Raw genomic sequence first — 17,290 nt, 5'->3', positions numbered from 1 at the left:
GAGATGGCAGGCAATGTGGAAAGCAGTGGTCAGTGTTGGGTGTTCTTCATCTCCTAAGCGTTGGTAATGCATGGAACTGCAAGCCAGGTCAAATACCTGCAGTCAAAGGACACCATTTCTATATGTTCTGGAGGGGTCTTTTCCAGTTACCCTAACTGAAAATGTGGCTTTTCATATTCATTTGAAGAAAACAACACACATACTACTAATAACTTAGAATCATCAAAAAGTACTATGCTATTAATGTATCACACTGACATGTCTCAGTAAAGCTTTGGAGACAGAGGGAGAAATATCAGTGGAAGTCAGTCAGGTTTTATGGTGGTGGTGTCCCTAGGCCAAATCCATCCTTTGTGAAACTGTGCTGACTCCATTAAAGACACCCCAAGGATGAATTAGACTCACTACATCTTACATTACATAATGAGATCTGTATAGGGGAATTTCTTACAGTTTTACTGCTACAGCGTCTAGTGTTAAATAGGATTTGTACATCCCTAACTTAAAATGAAGTTTCCAAAATATTTTAAGGCATACATCACCTAGACTACATAAAACTAATTTATGAAACAGGTTTCCAAAACATACATGCTTTGGTCTTTGGGCTGGGCTGTTTCACAGTACTGCTATCTGCTGTTCAGTTGCGTTCGAAGTCCCGCTCAGGACAAGACTGCCTTTCCCAGCTGAAAGAAGTGAGCCCTAAAGATGAGAACATAAAAGCTGCTGATACCTCGTGATCTCCAGAGAACAAAAAGTACAGTCCCCATGGCCAACAATAAAATGAGCCATCCACATGCTGAAAAACTCTTCCCAGCAAATCTGCCTGAAGCCATCTTCTTTTAGATACCAGAGAAATAAAATGCAAGGCACAGGACTTGTCCTTTCCACTATGGGTTAAACCTGGGTAAAACTGGTTACATCCAATGAACCTGAAGGAGGAGGTGAAGTAAGACTGCCTGTATGGTTGCAAGCTCTGTGCTGCTTTTGAGCTTCCAGAACAGAGCTCAGCTTGACATTGAAAAGCTTTGTAGAGGTTGGTCATTCTCTCAAACTTGACACAGTCATAAATCCAAAGCACTGTGCAGCCAGGCACAGAGTTGTTTTTTTTTCCAGGATGAGAACACATCTGAAACAACACGCTCAGACAGTATGGTATTATTTACTTACAGCTGAGCTTAGGAGATCGGGTAGCAGCCTCAGAAATTATCCCAATTATTTGAAATTGCAGTATCGTGTAAGAATTCTGTCAGGAGAGAGGAGTGCAAGAGGCAGAGCGGTGGGAAAAATTACGATGGCTTTTTTTTTTTAATAAAGCAAAATGAACCAAGGCAAGTATTCAAAAATAAGTTACTAAAAACCATTTTATAAACTAGCTTTAAAATCTCTTAATAGCATTAGCTTACCTTCTGTTGTGTCTGAAGAAATATATATGAACCAATAATGTTCTCATGAGATTTCATTACTGAAAAGGCTCATTAGAAAAGGCATTAAAATACTAATTACCTCATAAACTATTTAGTTGTGTACCCACTGGGATAGTACTTATGAGTGCTCAAGCTCTTCATAGATCCAGCTAATCAATTAATGCTCATTACAACCAGAAAGAGTATGCAGACTGCAGCATGCAGGAGAAATAAATAAGTCAGAGGTTAGCAAAGAAAGTGACTTGGCTGTAATTGAGCCTTCCTTTGTAACACAACTGTTGTCTGCTACAGTTTAATTTTAATCAGCCTTTTTGGTACTTCTGGTAATGTGACTCTTCTCGTCTCAATCTCAGCTATTGTTATTGCTCCTTGAAGTACATAATTTATTATGGGAGATACATCAAATGCTACGTGGAGATTCAAGCAGACGGGTATAGCGTTCAATGATACCATGCTAACATTACCTACTGGGTGTGTAAATGAAGAGGAGAGCAGCTTGGGGGTGTGTCTTGGGTGGTTTTCTCCTTCAAAGAAGAGGAGCAGCCAGAGACACAGATGCATTGCCTGCTTTCCTGCATGTGCCCCCACAGAAACTAAAGCCCAACACCAGCTCCTGCCTACCCTCCACCAAGGCTCGTGAAGGGGCAGAAGATGTCTGCGGATGAGAACTGAGCTCTCACAGTGTTTTACAAACACTGTTGGGGAAAGGAGTCCTGCTTTACGACCCACAGAGACAGCACATATGTTTTTTCACTTCAAGAACACCAGGACTGTGGACCCTCTCTCCTCACTGGACATAGCAGTCCAGTATTGACACTGGAAGCACCTGGAGCCTGGATGGAGCCTGCTGCGCTCCTCTCCTTGCCTTTTACCTGGGCCCCTGCAGGGAGGCTCCTGGCCTATGTGCTGTCACCATTAGCCTTGCGTGGATATAAGTCCATCACTCACGATGCTAACATCCCACCGAGAAGCAAAGGATGGAGATCGACCTGCAGGCAGCCCATGACTTCAACAACGTGCACATCATGATTTCTCTTGTCCTGTAACAGCCAGGAGCTGGCAGTGTCCTTCTTTCAGACACTTTAGAAAATGTAGCCCTCTACATTACAATCTACAGCATCTCTGGTTAAAGACATCCAGAACTTAATCCTAGTTTATCATCCCCTTCACACATGCAGCTCAAGACAGCTTCACTTCTGCTTGACACCTTGAAAATCTCTTCAGAAAGCTCTTATATGTTTCAGAGAAATGCATGTTCATGGTCTCTGTTGTTTTCACTGTGGAAGGGACAAACCAAAGATGGGAACCAGTAAAATAAGGAACTTCAGAGCTACTTCATCCAGATGGTCATTGCTCAGGTTGTGGTGGTCAGGAGCCCTAGGGCTCTAGGAGGAAAGCACATGCTGGATGGATACTACAAGTCACAGCGATGTTATTTAGAATTTTGTGGGCAGTATTAAACTAGCATTGTATATACCAGTTTTACTAAAACTAGCATAAACACATCTTGAATTTTAAGTGTAGTAGAAAGAGAAGTTTTGCTTTCTAAAATCTTCAAAATGGGATCAAGCTACCTTGTTTTCTGAAGTGAAGGATTTGGGTATCCTTGAACAATCCCAATAACCACAAATTTCACCAAGGGCAACTCATTCCTATTTTAATTCTCAGCAGCGATGCAGTAATATACCAGTTTTCGCATAAACCCTAGATTACCCCTGGGAAGTCTTTATGCAACTAATTCAAATATTGCTTGGATCAAGTTTCCAATCAAACTAAGCCACCACTAACATCATTTAAAAGACTGACAACTCTCTGCAAATTGATGTAGCAGAACAAATTTCCCATTCTTCATGCAAACAGTAGTCATTCTAAATGTTAGTAAGTGGTTTTTGGATAACACATGGATTTCCAGTTATTTATTGTTCTTCAACATTCTAAAATATTTCAGTAAAAGTGGTTTCTTAACAAAAGATAAGGTAATGCAAAAATAAATAGATGGGCAAAGTTAGCCAAATAGGCATAGAGAATATTATGCTTGCACAGTAAAAGTGCGTGAAATGAAGGGGAAAAAAATCCACCAAAACCACTGAAAATAACAAAAATTGCACACATGCACATGTGCACAAACACGCACACCTACAGACATCTGACCAACAAAGCTGGAGCTCTTCAGATTGTTAGCTGTTACTATTGCCTACCACTGCCTCTTGTTTAAATGAAGTATTCGGAGACTCCAGATTTTGTACACATCCAGATATTAATGTTTTGGCAGGATTTTTTAATTTAAGAGGATTCCTAGAAGATGAAGTTAGAGCAATATCTATTACAAAACCCAAATACATAGTTTTCTCTCTGACACACACACACACACTGCACAACACCACCAGCCTTCAGCGCAGCTGCACACATCCATCAGATGGAAAGCAGATCAGGACTTCACCCACCCTTATCCTGGGTATCTCCTGGCTGCTATGTTGGCAGCCAAAATGAAGTTCACGCTTAACCTCATGCTAAAGAGCCTCTGTTAACAGTCAGGGAACACAGTCCATCCTCTTTACATATATTTCTCCTGAACCACAAGCAGCACATAAAGCAGACTCTAGTCAAATCCAGTAATGATGCTAGGTATTTTGGGAAAAAAAAAAAAAAAAGGCAAAAAGTTGGCACAGTAAGGAAAATGTCATACTTTGGTGTATAGTGGTGTTCTGTCAGAAGCCAGACATATTAAAAATATTTACATAATTTAAAATAATTTGTACAGGTCTAGTAAAGTCTATTTTGGGCTTTGGGCTTTAATAAAAGTTTAAACATTTGCTAGATCCCGTTGGACTTCATGTGTAACCTTGGCATTTAAGGGCAGTATTGAGGATATGCCATTACTAAACTTTTCATATTAGTATGAGTGTGAACTGAAATACCATAATAAAAATATAACAATATTTCTTGCGACTTGAAAACAGCCCTGGACTTCATATTTATTTCCAGATGGGAAACTAAAAATGTATTCTATGTTTGCACATGTATACTCAGAGGTGGCTTTTAGTGTAATTTAAACATTCCAGAATAATGTGGCCTAAATATAACAACATGAATCATCCATCAGTTTCAAAGAAATATCTGGCAATTTTTCATTATGAATCATTAGGGACAGGTACCAATATCTGTCACTGACTGATATAAGAGAGTCAAAAACTCCCAGTGATTGCTTGGTATGATGAATCAATTATAGAACTATTCTGATATTATTTTGGGGTTTAGAGAAAATAATTTATCTTTAAATATTATGTAATGAACACCTATAGGAAGCACAGTTGAAAAATTAAGTCAGAAAAAGTTCATATAAGATGCTGGAAATGTTGGCAAAACAGTGTGCAAAAAGAAGAGGCAAATATATACTGTATTCTAAATAAAAGAATAACATTAAAACCAAAAGCCAAAACTAACGAAATGTTTACCTGGCAGTATCAAACTCTGGAAGGTCCAGAGCTTGCCTAAAGGAAAATTTTCAGATTCAGAAGTATAAACTAGGTCCTCAGTTGATGCAAAAACCACACAGTTCCTTTGAAGTCAATGAATTTAAGCAGGTTTATAGCAGCTGAGTATCAGGGTTAAATTTGAAAAGTTATCCTTGACTATACCAAAAATGTTGCCTCTGAATTTTTAAAAATCAGGGTGAAATTCTGTTTTAAGCTCTTTATGGGGCTTGTTTCCTTTCTGAACAGTTATTTTCAAAAATTAAGAGAGGAAAGGAGAGGAGAGGAGAGGAGAGGAGAGGAGAGGAGAGGAGAGGAGAGGAGAGGAGAGGAGAGGAGAGGAGAGGAGAGGAGATGCAGTGAAAAGGTGGATATTTTGTTTTAAATCATTTCCACTAGACTGAAAAACAAAGCTACAGGAATCGCAGCTGCTGCTCTTCTACCTTACAAAAGCTTTCTCTTTTTTTACAACATAATTTTAAGATCAGGCTTTCATGAATGAAAATGTAATATAACGAAGGTAACAATCTTAAATTAAAGCACTTTCACCCTGGTATTGTTACTAAATTACTAATTTGATATTAAGATTTTTAGAACATTTTTCATTATGGTAATGAGTTGGTCTCAGTGTGACTTTAATATATAAATAGGAGAAAAAATAGCACATCCATGACTGGAAGAGGGAGGTTTTGCCTAAATTAAATTCTATTCCTCAAAGACTGACAGTCTTTTAGGCAAATCTTTAAAGTTCGTCTTCAGCTGGTCAAAGTCCATGTTACTCTTGCCTCTGAAACACTAATGGGAAATTGTTCCAGTTGAATATCAAGTATTCTGTTGTCTTCTGTGCAATATAAGTTAAAAGGGGGTAAGCTATCTAAAGCAGAGTAACTGGGAAGTGCCCACATTGCCAGTGAAATTGCAATCAGTCCTCAGCACACGACCAACAAGCTGTGAGTAAAGACTGCTCAGGTCCACTGAGGGTCTGGTAGCTGGGCTATGTATTAATTATAGTACAAGGAGGATACAGAGTGCAGAGGACATGACCAACTACACTACATCCCATGCACATTTGGGAAGATTATTCATAGCATTTCATACAGGAAAATCTCAGATAAACATTACTGGCCGGCAATCTGCTAGTAAAAACCACAAGCAGAGCAAAGTTTGCTGCGTAAGTCTTTCCAGGGTGGGAGACCCAGCCTGTCCCAGTTTTTAAACTACCTCCTTGATAATTCTCTGAACATAAATAAGAGAAGTTGCACTAATTAACATCTGGAAGACAGTATATAACCCTCCCACCACTGAAAAGTGACACTGGCCACGTCTGACAGAAGAAACAACAAATGCTGTGAGCATTTCCTCAGACTGAACACAGCTTGTAGCAGTATTTCAAATATGCCGTGATCTTAGAAGGAGCTCTACAGGGGTATTCGTTAGTCCTGGTTTGGATATGGTTGACATTATGTGAAAGTAAGTGCTCTCCTGAGATTTCAATGAAAGCCACAATGCCAGGGAAGCTGATCTCACAAGGCTTCCATCATCTCGGATGACAGAAGTCTCAGAAGATCAGTTAATTTTTGTCATTCTGAGCCAAAATCTCATCAGTAAAGTTCAGGAAATTTCAGGGGCATTAATTCCAAACACAAACTGTCACCTTCATTTGGATTTGAATCCTAAATTTGAACCTGCACCCCCTGTAAGCTTGAGGAGTTCAGAGTCACCCCATTCTTTCACTAGTCCTGAAAAAACACTAGATTTCAACAATTATATTGACATTACCAATTTTAATAATTAATATTAACTTGAAAAAAATAAGTATACATAAATCTACTCAGACAGAAGTTGTGTTTTCTGAAAGTGGCAGCCAGAAATTCTTCTGTGCTTGTTTCAGCTCTTCCACTGACAAATTGTGTGGCCTCTAGTAAGTCACTTCACTTTTCTCTCAGTTCAACAGTCTAAAATTATTTATTTCACAGGAACACTATCATAATTAATAAACTGCTTCATTAGCTACTGTATAGTTTTAGAAAATGCTTTTTAAGCCTGTCCATAAAGAAGAGATTTATTGCCATGAGAATTTAACTTCCAGCTCTTGTGTTCTTGGTGGTTAAAATATGATACTGGTAAAGTGTGTAACACCATCCCCTCCGCCCCACAGCCCATCGCTTGTCATGAGATGCACACATACATCCCTAGCAAATGCCAGGCTTAATGTGCAACAGCCTGAAGTGCAAAACAACTTCCATTATTCATGGCTCTTGCAAAAATCTTGGAAAGTGAAAGCTGTATGTACTGCAAGCAAAAGACTGAAATACATCTATGCAAAGCAGAACTTCCCTGTATCACAACCTTGGTTTTATTTTTATAATTTCCTTTTTCCCTGGCTTCACTGTCATAAGGACTTGCTTTTACTTGCAACAGCTCTCAATGACACACAACTTTACATGAACAAAACCTTTTCTGGAAGGGATGGTTCAGCATCGTCACTCTCGTGTATATGGATGCATCTGACAAGTTTCAAAACTTTACAACACACAAAAGCCAGATATTCATGTGTTGGGCTAGATGATAGCTACAGCAAGCAAATATTAGGATTGTATTTCAATTATTGCTATGGTTACAAAATCAGGGTGGACACTGGAGGGAAAAGGAGAAAGAGAAACAAATCTACAAAGTCGGTAAATCCTCTGAGGAAAGAGAGGGTGGTGGAGAAACAGAGGGGATGAGAAAGGGTGAGGGCTGGTGGGTGGGGGAGAAAGCGAGGTCATTTTAACACCCAGCTGAATCAAGGCAAACAAAATAATAAAAATCCAAGTTCTTCTAGGGAAATAGTGCTGATAAGATCACCACAGGATAAAGTGACACAAAGAATGAAAAATGCAAGGAATTGTTACAACTTGTGTCTGCAACAAGCAACGCAATTTGTACGCACTCGGGAGAAGCGAGATCAAATATTCAACACTTATTCGCAGCAGCTATGAGTAACTGAACAGGCTCGCTTCTCTGTTGCACTTACTGAGCCACTGACAGCTTAAGAAGAATTAGTTCCTACCCAGTCTAGTTCATAATCCAGCATTTAGGCATGACGGGTACAAGGTCCTGTTTCAGTAAACAAAACAAAATATGATTAGCTTCACTCATCACGATAATACCTTAATCCACAGCAAGGCATACTGTCTGCAGCTACTACCCGGGGAGGATTTTAAAGTGTAGATCAGGAGCACACTGAAAGGTTGGCTTTGGGGACTTTAAAACATAAACACAAATGTAACAGGAGACACAATTTCAGAACAGTGAGTTTTGTCAACAGTTGCAGAAGCACCGTGGTTTTTAACTATTTAACAGTCCCTTCCTTGAAAACGTTTCTCAGTTACCAATGCAGGAAATTTTTTCACAACTCTTTTTTGAATTGGAAGGCACATATTTTTTTTTCTTATGCTTCTTTCATTGCTTTATTGTGAAGGACAAGATGAGCAATTGCTGTTGAAAGCTCTGTAGAGATGCGACATTTTTCTTTCTGCTCAGTAGTCCAGAATCTGTGTGAAGAAAAGCCTTCTGGCCCTGAAGCAATGCGTGGTGCTCTGCTAAAGTGACTCTTTTCTCAGCCAGCTTGACAGGAAAACATGGACTTCAAACCATTTGTTATATTTAACAAAATATCTTCAGTCATGAAGTCTTAAGTATCTAAACCTAAAGCTTCAGTGGTTCTGATCCTGCACTGACTGCCTACACCAGCCTCCTGCCTGAAGTTAATCAAAAAACTTTTCAGACCTGGGCCCAGAGCTGGTACCCAGAGGGATGTCCTTCCCAAGGCCACCAGCTGCTCCAGGATGCCACCACTGTTAGGGCAGTGCTCTTGCTTCTGCATCCAACGGCTGCTGTAACAGCTGAGCTGAGTACCAAACCAGGGCTGAGAGTAAGAGCTTACTCCAGCCGTTTCTCCCTTTGCACCAGTTGCACCACCACAACTCACAGGCACTGAAACGCATGTGATTTGTAAAACAAGAAGCAGCAGAAGACTCCAACCAAACGCAGATCCCAATCTGCATCTGAGGAAAGCCGGCCACCTTTGCGGCTGAGCCTTTCCCACCTGGCTGCCACACTGTGTTTCTGAAGAAAGCGAGTGGTGCCTGTCTGACAGCCATATGGAATGCATCCACGTCTCCGCAGCCAGTCCTGCCTTTCCGCTGGGATGGAGAGCTGAGCAGTGCTTGGACTGGGATTTTCACAGCCACCAGTAGGATCTGAACCTTTTAACTCTCGTTATGTCGAATAAAAACTAGTTCTGATGACAACTGGCTAACCACAATTTCTTTCACCTCTCTCCTCCTCCAACAAAGCTGTCCAGCATTCGTAGGTAAATTATGAGGTTCAGTTAATATGGATATTTTACCATTATGATAAGGAACACGCTCATCACTGGTTTATTACTTTTTTTTTTTTTTCTGGTTATATTCTCACTCTTGCATCTGATAGATACTTTCAAATTAATTTTCTTATTGTTACTGTTGAACCTGGTAATGCGTACAAGGCAAAACAAATAGCCTACAACCCTGCATACTTCTGATATGGAAATAATTTCTTTTCTTTTTTAAAGAACCATAAAGATTCTGTCAGGAAGGCAGGCACAGCCAAGCCACACATAATACATTTTATTTAAATTTTATAAAACTACGTATCCAGCGAGGGACAGAGAGAGAGGGTAAAAGAAAAAATTAAGAGGTCAAATGGAAAACTGTATTTTTAAGTTCAATTATTTTCATTGCCAGCTCACTTTTTATGCCTCCTTTCAGTGCTCATAAATCTCTACAGGTAAAGATAAATGCCTTGCAAAATTCAGATAGAGGCATCAGCTCCACCAAAAAGACGTGCTGTCACGCAGCCTTCCAGTGGTTTAGTGCATACTATTTATCTCTGACTCCAGTAATCCACATGGTATGGCACTTCCGAATTATAAAACCTTGAATACTCTGAAACTGCAAAATCAAACTGTATGTAAGCAGTATATTAAGGCAAAGGCACCGCCAACAATTCTGAGTTCATAATATTCTCAGCCTATTGAACCACATGTTAATATGCTACACATGCTATTCTGCATATTTTTACCATGTACACTAAGAGCTGTATGTTTCCTCCACTTTCCAATGCAATATATTTTAATACAAAATCAATGTGTGTTTTTGGTGCACAGCATAAAGGTTTTATCCGCTCAGTTCTGAATCTAAGAAGAAAGCAGTATTGATTTAGATGTTCACTCATTCATTTACTAGAACAGTTTTAAAGCATTAGGTGATAACCTAATTGAGAGGCACACTGTGAGGGAAACTGAGGTTGTTGTGATAAATTAAATCAGTTCTGGGATGTCATCTACAATACTTTAATGTCTGAAGGAATGTTCTCCTGAAAAAATTAAACTAGGAAACAAGCAGTTTGGGTAGCGGAGTGCGGCTTTCTATAAATGCCAGGTAATACAACCTGATTAAAATACATATAGATAAATTGCTTATTATAGAACACAACATTAATGTAACACATATTCTATATGTGTCTGTAGATGTGCTTGTATATCAGACAACATCTGTATTTATCAGACCGTCTTTCGTTTCCTACTACAAACTGATTATGAACCAAACAAGGGTGTGAATCTTTTGCCATCTATCTGCTTTCTCCAAAAGACCTGGCATCACACATCACCCATACTGATATTATTTATTCATATTTATTTTACAGAAGCAAATTGTAACACACGTCACCAAATAGTGTTATGACTGCTGCATACCAAATCATGCTTGAATTGCTCAGGTATATACTTTTATGAGGCCAGAAGGATTTGGTCTCACATCTAGAGGAGCCTGTCCTACATTCTCTCATTTAGGCACAAAGAAATATGGGCCTGATCCATGTGCCATGGATTTGAATGGCTGATGGATCAGGCCCACAGGCACCCAAACTTCTCCAGTTACTACAGTCATCAGCTGTAAGCAGCTTAGATGACTCTGCCTAGTGTTCAACACATATTCTTCACAGAGTGGGGCCAGCCAAAGAGAACATAAGTACTGCTGGATGCACCAGCAGTAATAGCATTAGCCGAATCTGGGGAAACCTGAAATTCCTTCTTAATGCAGGATGCAATCCAGTAAGGTACTAAGCATCCTCATTTTTGATTTTTTTTAAAAAGTCGCCAGAGTATGCGAACTCTCATGCTTTGAGCATGAAGCAAAGTGAAATAGTTAATAATAAGAACAAACATGCCTGTAATACAGATGATTCAGATTTAAAAATCATGAACTTACATGTAAGAAATAATTTTGCTCTAAATACTTCCTACATTTTTTCCACTTGTTGTCTATGCAGAGTATTAATAGAGTCATACTCCTCAAAGCTAAAGGAAGAGACTTTTTACATTACATGTGTGCTCAAGCAGAAATGAAGTTAAAACTAGAATATAGAGTATTAAAAAAAACCCAACCTGCTCTGGAAAAGAAAAAAGGTCCTGGAGCTCTGAATTATGCCTCTTACTCTTAAGAGTTAATATGTGTAGATTTTTTCCACCTCTGAAAGAGTGGCAGAAAGCCCCTGAGAAGCAAAGGCACTGCTTGTTCACTATATTGTGTTTTGGAACCGATAGCAAATTCTGCCTGAAAGAACCGTGCCTTCATACATTAGGTTTAGGGACAAAACCTGCTTATCCAGATTAAAAAGTAATTTGTATTAATGTACGGTTTCAGCTATTAAAGCACAGAATTCTCACCATATGCACCAATAATTTAATCTTGTTCTTAAGTAGCCTCATACTTCCAGTAAAAAAAAGGCAGGGGGTGCGAGGGAAGAGTAAACTACAGAACCTTTAGTCCCCAAAACAGATGCCAGTTTTAGATTTATTCAGCCAAGGAGTATTTAGCTTGGCTCAGCTACGCTTGCACTGAAAAAACACTTGCCTATTCCAAAAAGTTTTTAACAAGCTCTGCTGCAGATGCTGTTGCCATTTGGCATGTCACCGTCACTGTGTGGTACAGCAGAGAGAGAACTCTTGACCACAGGTTTTCCTTGGCTGCGGGACCCAGCTTTTTTGGCTATCGCTCTTCTTCTGGCCAACTGGCTGCATGTTTACAGAGTGTGGTTTTAGACGGGGTGTTAACAGAGGTTGGGTTAACAGTCTAACCCAGACCAACAGTGAGGCAAAGGCATGACCTATCCAAACTAAGGCAACAGAGATAGAATAAGCTTGTATACGTTGTTGCTCTTTACCCAGAGTCTCTTGCATTCATCATACGTATAGACAAGAAGATTTTCTTTTTTTTTTTTTGCCTCAGGATAGATGACAACAACTTTAAAAGATGTACCAGTCATGCAAAGTAGAAATATATAAAAACATGTGGTTGCTTAATCTTTGTCGGCTTGATTTCATTCTCTCACTTATGACAATTTTACGTTGGCAAAATGCCATGTAAATAAGTTCAATGAAGTTACTCTTGTTTTTCACTATGATGAGATATCTTGAGAGGATAAAAACCCTACAGAGTTACACTGCAAACTTCTGTCCTCGTATTTCCACTAGCCAGCAAATGGCAGTTCCGAAAGCCTAAGTGTTTCTACATTGATGAACTCAGTTCCAGAGATTTTAGTGCTGAATACCTCCATGAGAGTGCATATAAAGCTGGGGAAAACTTACAAATGAACACTTGTAGTTTAGTTTACCTACATTAATCCTGCACCAGTACATATGCCTGAGAAGTCTTGACCCTGTAACACATACGACAGCTTCAGAAAACACTATGACATTTGTCTCATATAAATAAATAATTCCTGTCCAAATTCTGACTCTTCTTTTTGACAGCAACACCCTTGTTGCATTCAAGCAAAAGAAAATATCCCAGTTTTATATACATTGTTTGCTCTGCTTTTCTAACGCTGCCATAGATACACCATGAGCCTACCTGGAAAAAGCAAAGATTATGTACGCTCCCTCCACATCAGACACTTTTTTTCTTCATTCTTCATTAACAGACAATTTTATTTAAGCCAAGTTGTGGAGCACAGACACCATCAGAGAACCAGCCAGACCATTTGCTTAAATTCTACATATGTGAACCAAAAATCTTATTTAACACAGTACAGATCAGATAGCCCACCCTTCACTTCAGTCCCCTCTCACCGAGAGTTCAGCTAGGACTACAAACATCTTGAAAGTTCATAGACACAAAGGCAATTTACTGCAGTGTATGAAAAAAGAGTATAACATATGACTAAGAATGAAGTAAGCAGTGTCTGGCTACATCCCCGACTGTCTGGGTAACCAGTATGCAAGAGCAATATAAGAAAAGAATATATATATATTTTTTTAAAATTTTCTTTTTTTACCATTTTGGCTTCTGAATGCATTGGGGGGACTTGAGGTGAAGCACATGGATTATTGAGGTTCGGCCCCTGCATCCCCATGATGTTGGAGTTCATTGACATTTGTCGCTCCATCTTTTAAAAGAAAAAGAAAAAAAAAAAAGGTTTGAAAAAGTCTGGAGACATTTGCAAGAATTTACGCTCAGTTTCTATTTAAATGGACTCAGCTTTATTTCTTCAAGTCATGACTGGAAAAATAACAATCCGTGTTGTGAATTGCATGTGATTGCATGTGTGTATGCACACAGGCGTGTGTTTCATCAGAATCGGCCCTGAAAACTCACAGCCAATTATAAAGAAAAGGGTTCTTTACTAAACAAATGTAGCAGCCACCCAGGTTTGCACTTTTTTGTAATGATTTTCTCCCTTTCAGTATAACAACACTCAGAGTTAAGTGGTTTTAAAAGCATCACTGTATAAAGTTGTGGCTTCCCCTGTCAGTGCAGCCCGACTTAGCTTGTTAAAAGCATAAATAAAAATCTACAATCTCAACTATACGGAAAACAAGTTGGCTCTTTTTCCTTCACTCGGACTGCTCAGACGAGAAGAGTTTTCCATATATCTTGTAAGAGAAGCTTTCATGTACTGCTGAGATAGCAAAAACCAAAGCAGAACTCCTCCTGGCTATTCAGAGCCCTTTCTGCAAGCTAATCTCCCTAGGCTGGGAGGGACACAATTTTCAAACAAAACCTAATGGCAGTAAGGTCTGGATAAAATAATTTCCTGGAGCATCTTCCTCAAAAAGAGGCAAGCCCTATTACACCACTAGTCATTGGTAGTGGTGATAAGTAAGGTTATGGTGCCGCTTTCAACTAGAGCTGGGCACCCTGCCTTGCTTTGGGCCAGTCCTCTGAATCTTTGGCTCATACAAGAAAGAAGCTTTTGGATCCTCCTGAGCTATTCCAAGCAGGGGAGGTATTTTTTGTGCCCTGTGATGAGGTATTGACTCCCACACTCCATGATCCCAGCAAGAACGGGTGCTGGGCCTGGGGGAAAGGACAACATCCCGTTGGCAGAGAGAAGCTGCCTCTTGCTGGGGCCCCTCACCCTCTCCACGAGGGAGGAGCAAATTCCACTGTTATCTCCTCTGCAGCCCTTTCAGGAGGGCTGTGGGGCAGGAGCTGCACCCCAGGGCAGCCAGCACTGATAGGGTCTGTCTCACCTCCATGCTCATGTCTCTGGAGCTCTCAGACAGAGCCCACCACCTTGTCTGCAAGCTGAGCTGCCCAAAGGGCTCCCCGGCAGCAACCCAAAGGCCCTGAGCTTACATTGAAGCAGGATGTTTGCACCATTTCAGGTTCTTCAGGAATCATGCCAGAAAAGAACTGCCACGATGACCGTCTTAGATTTTTTTTTTTGTTGAACTTCCTGGTCAATATTCCAGGAAAGCCTTATTGACAAGTTATTAATTAATAACTTATTAATGACTGATCAAATAGCAGCCAAACCTGAATATTTGTAGCCCTGTGGAGTGTCCCCCTCACTCCAGCAAAGCCAGAACAAGCAGTGCTTTCCTCTCTGCCACGGTCAATCACTCTCAAGTTGTCTTCCTGAGAGTATCGTGGAATGAAACTGAAACTTCTCCTTTCCCAGTGCCCTCTTCCTCATGCCATCCTTACTCATCTCCACCCCTAACCTGCCCAAATGTCTTATATTGAAAGGGTTGTTAAAATAATTTAAGAATTTGAAGCTACAATTGCAAAGCACCCCTTTGTCTCCCAGACGATGGGAAATATTCCCATCTCTGTAGAAATGAGTGTAAGATGAGCAGTGATCATAACCAAATTCTAATTATATGCAAGTTACCAGGCTGGAAAAGTAAGTCACATTTCTTTCTTGTTAGCTGGTTATCTCCCACAAACAATTGGATTACTTAGAGTTCACTGACATAACTTACGTACATGGCTTTTTCAGTTTTGTCTGACTTCAGTAAAATCTTTTTGTTTCAGCACAGACATACTGATCTCACCTACATGACCAGGTGTGAGAACCAGAAATTGTAGTCTTATATAAACCATTTCTAATCACTCTCATACTAACTAACGTGCCATGAACTGCACCAGAAATACTATTGTGTAAGATGAAGCAGTGAAAAAGGTCCAGTTTCTTTAACTCATTACACCTCAATTTTTTAGAAAATCCATCAGAATTTCACCTCTTCATAGGTTGAACAGAACAAAAAAATAACCTTCTTCCCCCCACCAAAACACAAGCCAAAAAACTTACAGGCATGAGTACAGCAGAAGATCCAGGCATGGTAGGGTTGGGTAGGGTTCCAGGCATAGAGGCAGGCATGGGCTGTCTTTGTCGATTGTGTAGGTGCAGTAATGAAGACAGAGAACCTGGTACAGGCCTAGGAGAAAAGGAAAGAAAGCTGTCATGGGCTACGGAGACCAGAACAAGTCTTATCGTGCCAGCATTGCTAGGCACAGGCAACTCTAGACAAGCAAGTGCAGATAAACCAATCCAGCATTTGTCCTCTTGTGAAGAAATCAGTAGAACAGAAAGTTTTCAAGAAACAGATGAATCACCTTCACTCTACTATTTATCAGCTAAGGTACTAGTATAGTTCATCTGACAGAACATAAATGTAAATGTAACAGCCAGTCTCAGTCTATGCACCTCTGCATCTTACAGTGGACAGCAAAAGATTTCTAGACAAAGCAGGAAAATTTCCTGGCATGTCATGTCGGTCCATTGCTGTAAATTCAGCCCTCAGAAACAAAAATATGGATGACAGTTTTGCAGATGATGACAGAAAATTAAACACTCTTAAATTAATTTTGAAATTTTATCACCTATAAATAAACTACTCTAAAATGAGTATTTCGTGTTGCTCTTGATACTCTCTCCTGTGAAACTCTACCAAGCCTTTGTTCCAAAGCAAGGTTCCTTATTTTACCAGCTAGCATGTCACCAGGGCACAGAAAATAGAAAAAATAAAAAAAAAGAAAGAAAATTAGCAAAATTACATTCAGATTAAGTAGCTTGTAAAGGCAAAAAGTATGGCATATAAAAAAGCTAAGTGAGTTATTTTGGCAAAAGAAGTTCAAAATATTTAGAAGGATTTTTCTAAGTGCAGCACAGGGAAAAGAGTGCATGTGAGAAATCAGGCCCACTCACAAAGAATAATCATAAAATTAGGGATTAAACAAAGATGGGACTACTCTTTGAAAATAGCCTTTAAGAATGTGGTCTTGGGAATCAATTAAATTAATTTTTTTAAATTTTGTTGTTGTTGTTGTTTTGAAGAAGGTATGAGTTGCTTGAAGTTTGGCATAAATATAACTTGTTACCTTTTGGAAAAAACATGAAAATAAGAAATCTTTCACATGCAGTGCCTCAACAAACATTGCTAGTACAAGTTATCATGTTACCTTCCCTCAGAGCGGGATGCTCTGCAGTATAGTACATGGTTTACACTGTCTATTAGGCGGGAGAGATACCCCTAAAGTACGAGATGGACCAGAAAGAAGGGGGCATAGTCCAGAAGGGCATCTGCAGGGGTGAGCATGGAAAGAGTCTAAAGACATCTGGAGATTGTAAGCATCATGTTGATTTTCAGCCTTGGCAGAAACATCCTTTGCTTCAGTGACAAATCCACAGCTAGCCATGAAAGCCTCAAAATTGGGCTGGGCTGGTCAGGGAAGCAGAGTCATAATCTCAGAGTTGTGAGGGAGAAAGCAGTCGCTTCTCCCACTTGGTCTGAACCCTGTCACACCAAATGATGGGGCTTTACTTCCTACCCCTCCAGTTGTGATACTGTCAGTCATGAATACATACACCCCTCCTCTAACTTCAACTGTCACTTCTATTTATCTAACAACAAGCAAAGAGGCCAAAGGCTGCGAGTAATGGGATTAACAGGCATCCCCTACGGAGGAGATCATGTCCAGGCTCCCAAAGTTGCAGTGCCAGCTTCTTCTGACCTACCAGTCTCGTCCTCTCCTGCCCAGAGCTCAAACCAATCTATCCCTCTAGATAATCCCCTCTTCC

At 39.9% G+C, this 17,290-nt stretch overlaps 1 protein-coding gene across 1 annotated transcript in view; it reads right to left on the bottom strand.

The window, feature by feature from the left end:
- CREB5 (cAMP responsive element binding protein 5) overlaps positions 1 to 17,290 on the bottom strand; it is a 257,787-nt gene that overhangs the window by 53,574 nt on the left and 186,923 nt on the right. Inside the window, exons 6-7 of the mRNA XM_074898084.1 lie at positions 15,521 to 15,647; positions 13,259 to 13,369 (exon numbers count right to left, since the gene is read on the bottom strand). Of these exons, the coding sequence (XP_074754185.1) occupies positions 13,259 to 13,369; positions 15,521 to 15,647 (238 nt within the window). The remainder of the gene's footprint in view (positions 1 to 13,258; positions 13,370 to 15,520; positions 15,648 to 17,290) is intronic.

This window comes from Athene noctua, chromosome 2, assembly GCF_965140245.1.
Source record: "Athene noctua chromosome 2, bAthNoc1.hap1.1, whole genome shotgun sequence".
NCBI lineage: Eukaryota > Metazoa > Chordata > Aves > Strigiformes > Strigidae > Athene > Athene noctua.
Note: the sequence above shows the minus strand (reverse complement) of the source record. Positions and strands in the feature narration are given on the sequence as shown.